The sequence below is a fragment of the Salvia hispanica genome, chromosome 1 (assembly GCF_023119035.1).
Source record: "Salvia hispanica cultivar TCC Black 2014 chromosome 1, UniMelb_Shisp_WGS_1.0, whole genome shotgun sequence".
Taxonomy (NCBI): domain Eukaryota; kingdom Viridiplantae; phylum Streptophyta; class Magnoliopsida; order Lamiales; family Lamiaceae; genus Salvia; species Salvia hispanica.
The window spans coordinates 51,982,764-51,989,139 of NC_062965.1; the positions used below are offsets into that span (position 1 = coordinate 51,982,764).

General features: G+C 37.6%; 1 protein-coding gene across 1 annotated transcript; it reads right to left on the reverse strand.

Moving 5' to 3' along the window:
• Positions 1–1,811: 1,811 nt before the first annotated feature.
• LOC125220693 (putative late blight resistance protein homolog R1A-4) lies at positions 1,812–5,027 on the reverse strand. Its single transcript, XM_048122846.1, has 2 exons — positions 2,222–5,027; positions 1,812–1,953 (listed from the first exon to the last, which is right to left on the reverse strand). The coding sequence occupies exon 1, from the start codon at positions 4,874–4,876 to the stop codon at positions 2,270–2,272; it is 2,607 nt and encodes an 868-aa protein (XP_047978803.1). The 5' UTR covers positions 4,877–5,027; the 3' UTR covers positions 1,812–1,953; positions 2,222–2,269.
• Between the last annotated feature and the right edge of the window lie 1,349 nt (positions 5,028–6,376).

Consider the following 6,376-nt stretch of genomic DNA (forward strand, 5'->3'; position numbering starts at 1 on the left):
CGGTGACAGCAACGTTGCGCCACCCCGCACGAGAGGAGCGAGCAAACGTGAGCGCTCCAAGAGCCGAGGCCGCTCGGCTAAGCAAGACCCTAAGGCACAAGATGGCCCGAGCACGAAAAGTAAGATGCATGCCTCAAAGAATAAGGCCTCGGCTAGCTCCAACCGTCCTCGGGACGAGTCCACACACACAGCCAACCTGTCCCGATGATCATTACGACATGGAATGTTAGGGGCCTGCAACAGCCCTCCCGACAACCTGTTGTGGTGGATTTCATCAAATCAAATAGGGTGGATGTTATGGGTCTGATCGAGACCAAGATGCAAGAGAAGAATATCGAATGGTTCATGTCTAGGCACTTCCCGTCTTGGAAGTACGTCTATGTGCTAGTGAGTCCGAACCCCCGTCGGCCCAACATACTCATCACTTGCCGTATGCTCCTTCTGTGGAACCCTAGCGTGGTTAAGCTGGAAGTGGCTAGCATTGAAGAACAAGTGATACACACAAAAATCAGGTGCACACGTTCTAGAAACGAATTTTATTTCTCCCTCGTTTATGGCTTACACTCACCTGAAATTAGGCAACTCCTGTGGGACTCGTTGGTTAATTTTGGCATGCAGGGTGAACCGTATTTTGTTAGTGGAGACTTTAATGCAGTAATGCATGTGGATGAACGACGCGGTAGGAAGAAACCCGAGAACCGGGAGATGGACGGCCCAATCCGAGCCTGCGCGAGACTCGGCATCCAGGATACCCCGTGCACGGGATGCACGTTCACATGGTCGAATGGCTCGGTCTTCAGCAAGATAGACCCTAATATATTTAAATTTGGTCGTCTTTCTTAATTGTGAGCCAAATCTCTTTATAACAAAAATTAATATATTTAACCTCTTTGATTTTATTCTCTTTTCACTTTTCACTAATCTATTTATTCTATTTTCATTTATAATATTGATCTCTTATTTTATTTTTACTTCACTTAAATCATTTTTAGTTTTTGTGCCAAAAGAAATACCTCAATTATGATGGGATATAGAATAACAATGTTCATATAATATTTCAAAATGAGAAACTACATTTTTAGTCCCTAAACATTGCACTGATATCATCTGCGGTCCCTATTCTTTAAAAATATTATTAGACGTCCTTGGACATTGATATAATATCACTGAAATGACTTTTTGCATTTTTTATATCAAAATACCATATAGGCTACATCGATTATTTATTCCTTTTTCATGATGCCATATATTTTGACAACTTCTCTTTTAGGAATACAACATAAATAAATGACCAAAATATAGCAGAAGTGGTGGTTCTCTCTCACATGAAAAAGAACACAAATAAATAGCTCTTATAGCCTTGGACATTTTGGTCTAAAAAATCTTATTAAGTGAAAAAGTCCTTTCATCTATACTAAATCAATGTCCAAACATTGTTTGGTGACATTTTTAAAGAGTAGGGATAGCAGATGGATTAATGCAATGTCAGGACAAAAAATATACACTTTCTTTAAAAATGATACATGGATGTCCATGAACTCTTGGGCAACGAGAATGGAAACTGCGAGCAACAAGTACATAGTTTTTCTTCAATACATCAAAGCCAAAGGCATTTATTTACATCCAATTCCAACATACAATGGATGAACAAATATGTTGTACAAATCTTTGATTATCCAAACAATAAGAAACGCATCAACTGATTCAACATAATATGAAAACAAAGATGAAAATCATTCATAAAGGGAAACGGTTATATGTTGCCCTTGAATTAGGGAAAAATACATGCATTGTTTTCACACAAATCAAACTGATTCAACATTCAACTTTCATAATTCTCAACAAAATCAAACAAATCATTATCCTTAGATTCACAAAAACAACATGGTATTACAATTAAAGTGATAGGTGATGGGATAATGTGGATCTGACCCATTCTGCTCTCTCATTTGCCTGAAAAATGATAGATATTAAAACATGTTATGTCATTTACACAACTATCATATATAAGCCAATGCTTGATATCTTTGGTCTATTTGAATATGAACCCATAGAAAAAACTCACTTGTTTTAGATAACAAAAATAGCAGCCAACAACCTAGCTAGTACTAAAATAAAATATAAACACACACTCATTTTAAATCACAAGCACAAGGATGTTAGTTTAGAAAGAAAGTAATTGATGTGGTTTGTGCAAATTAAATGAAGTAGAAAGGCTAACCTGTTAACCGAATTGAGATATCTAGATGCTGACTTCTCGTCCTCTCGGTCACAAATAAGAACAGTAGCATCGAGATTTGGAGAGATATTCTGGTATTTTCGCCACAGAAGCAAAAATAAAGGGATGGCAATCTACTATTTCAATTATAGGTGTAACCATTGAGGAATCAAGCATCCAATCAAGATGTTTCAATTTGTAGCAATGCCGTAAGCTTAGGAGCTGAAGCCTTGGGAGGCTTCCATTTTGAGCTCTCCATCGCACCAAATCAGCATCATCAACTATAAGTGTCTCAAGTTTCAAAAAACACCCCGATTCTATATCCCACTCTGGACCTCGAAAGGCATACTGTTTTAAATCGAGCTTTATAAGATTTGGTAGCAATGAACCAATCTTATTCATGTGCTCCCATGGACACCCTGTGCCACTCAAGCACAATATTCTCAAACTTGATGGGAACATTGAAAGAGGAATGATACACTTATAGTACTTCATATCAGGGTTCAATACAGAATATGAAAGTACCCTCAAATTATGAAGTTCCTTTGAGATATAACCCAAGCCATTCAGTAGGTCACTATCATCCTCATCAACATAATGCTTCAACTCCATCACAACTTCTAAATACCTTAAATTAGGGATTCTTTTGAGAATTTCTCTAGTGCAACTCTTTGCGCTTACACCAAAAAGAAATGAGAGTTTGTCCAGAGTAGCATTAGAATTAGGGGTTGGTAGGTCTCTTCCGCTTATACAAATACATTGTAGATCTTGCATGCCCCATATTTGTCCGGGCATATATGACTGACATCCTAACTTTTTGATATTCAAATATTGTCCAATAATCAATATTTGAAGGTGAAAAAGGTTGGATATGGAAACAGGGATCTCTTTGTTGCAAGTTAAGGCAAGATAGGTTAGACAAACTAGTTTCATAATCTCAAGTGGGATATGATAAAATCGGACTGCATAAGCATCTAGTACCCTGAGCAACTTGAAATCCATGGCATGTATTGGCAGCGGATATAGGTGGTTAGGACCAAAACAAAGGAGAGAACGGGCTGTTGATGAGCAATCCCTTTTTATTGAATCACACACTTCTTTGAAGGCAAATAAAGTGTTGTAGTGGGCACACAACCGACGCTGCTCTATCAAAACATCATCAGAACTTTGTAAAACATGCAAAAACTTGATCTTACTAGCTTCTTTCCTACACACGTGCTGCCAACAAGAATGCACGCGACAGATTTTTGATGAAAACCAAGAGTCAGGGCTATAATCGTAAAGAACAAGATAATACAAAATACAAAGATCAGTCCAGACTTCGACCTTAAATTCATCCCAAATTTGTTTTCCAAGCAGTTCAACAAACCCCTCAGCACTCAAAAGTTGGAAAATTTTGTCCGGCTGTATATCCGTATATGGAGGGAAAGCTCCAAAATAGACAAATATCATTTTTAAATGTTGAGGCAAGTAGTCATAGCTTGGCAAAAATACCTCTGATACTTGATCGTATGCTTCCACAAACACAGAATTTTGTATTTTTCCCGCTATCTCAGTCCAGTATTCTGAGGTCTTGTCTTCTTTAGATAGAAGCTCCGCAACTATGACTATCATAAGTGGAAGACCTTCACACTTTTCCGCAATCTTCTCTCCCAATTTCTCAAGGTGGGGCGGGAAACCCTCTTCACCAAACACCTTCTCACCAAGTAATTTGTTACTTTCTTCAAAAGTCAACAAGCGTACTACTAGAAGTGTAGATTGCTTATTTGCCATCCTGCTTGTAAGCAAGATTCGGACATTCATTTTTGGCAAGTAATCCATTGCTTGTGTATTCAATACCCATACGTCATCCAACACAATGAGACATTTCTTATTCCTCAGTCTCTCTTCCAAGGCTCCAACTAATTTATGGTCGTCGTCATCGTCTCTTTGGCTAAGCATTTGGTAGTGAGTATTAGGATCCACTTGAGCCAGAATGCTTCGTAATATTTCATTGAATTCACATTTTCTGCCCACTCTGACCCATGCACGAAGCTCGAAATGTGCCTGGATAGACGGATCGTCAAATACTTTCTTAGCCAGAGTTGTCTTTCCAACCCCTGCCATCCCAACGAGCGATAACCAATTCTTATCTTCTGAAAGAACATAATCCTTGGCTTGTTGAAATTGATCAGATAATCCAACCATGTTTGAGTTGATTCCGCTAGAATCAATTCTTGAGGAAATAGGTTCGCCTTCTTCTTCAGGCATATTCTCCAATTCTAAAACATACTCCTCCTCCATTTCCATCAGCTTTTCGATAAAGCAATCAACACTCTGTTGTAGACTTTGCAGATCTACAAAGAAATACAATTGATCATTCTCACCTACCGATGAGATTTCGAGTTGTGGAAGAATTTGATCATAGATGAGAGATTCTAATAAATCTTCGAATTCCCATATGGCCTGTTTGATTTGTTCATCTACAGTGTTCACCTTCGTCCTTATCTTGCTGTAGCTGGTGTACTCCAGTTGTAGCAGAATTGTCTGGATGTCGTAGACGGCTTTGTAGGTGAGTGCTGCGATATCCGCAGACGGAGGAACCAGCAAAAAGCGAGACGAGTGTAGAATACGCTCCAACGTATTCTTAAGGGAAGTAGCTGCAGCAAAAGCAGCCATCACCCAATTGAAATATGAATTATCAAACACAGCACAATGATGGTGTGAAGAGTTAGAGATGGTGAAGAGGGAGGATTTTTGCAAATCAAGTTTCAAAATGAAAATGGTTTTACTATGATTCTTGCCTTCTTTCTACAAAGTCATTGGCATAAATGTTACCAGTCAATTGAATATTTCAAATGTGACTAATTCGTTGGCCACTTCTTCAATTAAGTGGTGATATTATTATATGTCTTCGCTCATCGAATTTCATATTATTATATGAAATTTGACCGGAAAATTATTGATGATGCCAACTTAAATAGATTGTTTAACGGTATTAGGTGGTAGAAGATAAAGACGACCCTATTAACATTTGTATTTTCTAAAGTTGTTCTGCAAATCAGATCTTGTTTCAGGGCTGTCCCTTGTTTTGAAAAATGAAGTCTGAAAATAGAATATGAACTGCATTTATAGATAGATCTTCTTTACTAAGTCCAAGAGCTAGATCATTTAACTTCGGTTACATTAAAAGAAATATTATATGATCAAATTAAAATTCATTTTTATTTCTTATAGTAACATATACTACTAGTATTTGTAGTGCTTAGTTTTAATTCAAAATTGCAAGACCATATGAGAAATGTAAACTAATAAGTATATAAAAACTAAGTGAAAATCATGTAGAGGAGTAATATATAAACCTTGAATCAGGGGAAAATGCATGTAGTTTTCACACAAATCTATAAAACAACAGATTCAGTTACAAACATAATTCAACATTCAAGTTTCATAATCCTCAATAAAATCCAACAAATCAGTATCCTTGGATTCAAGAAAAAACATTGTAATACATAATGACGAGATCACGCGGCAGCTGACCCGTTCGGCTATCTCTTTTGCCTGAAAACACCGATAAATGAATATAGGATACGAGCGTACGTAAATATACAAAACATGTTGTGTGATTTAATCAACTATCACATGTGACGAACTACACCACATATACTATACTATAATGAAATGTAATAAAAACACATCAAGTCTAAGTAACATGTAGTACAAGCATTTTAGTTAATTAAGAAACTAATGAATTAATGTGATTTGTGCAAATTACGAAGTAGGATGGCTAACCTGCTAACCAAGTTGAGAATCTAGCTACGACGACTTCTCATCTCAAAAGGTAGTGGCAACGGACTGCAAAGAGAGATTCTGGCACAAGCGACAACTAAAGGGTTGCACTCAACTAATTCGATTGTAGTTGTGACCATTAAGGGATCACGCGCCCAATCAAGTTGTCGCAATTTGTAGCAATGTCATATGCTTAGGAGGTGAAGCTTTGGGAGGCTTCTATGCTGAGCTTTCCATCGCACTAAATCAGTGTCTTCAATTACAACTGTCTCAAGTTTCAAAAAACACTCTGATTCTATTTCCCACTCTGAGCCTCGAAAAGGCATAATCTCCTAACTTGAGGCCCTTAAGATTCAGTAGCAGTGAACCAATGCGATTCATGTACTTCCA

Coding starts and splice junctions, on each gene's coding strand:
- LOC125220693 (XM_048122846.1), bottom strand. CDS start 4,876: ATGGCTGCTTTTGCTGCAGCTACTTCCCTTAAGAATACGTTGGAGCGT.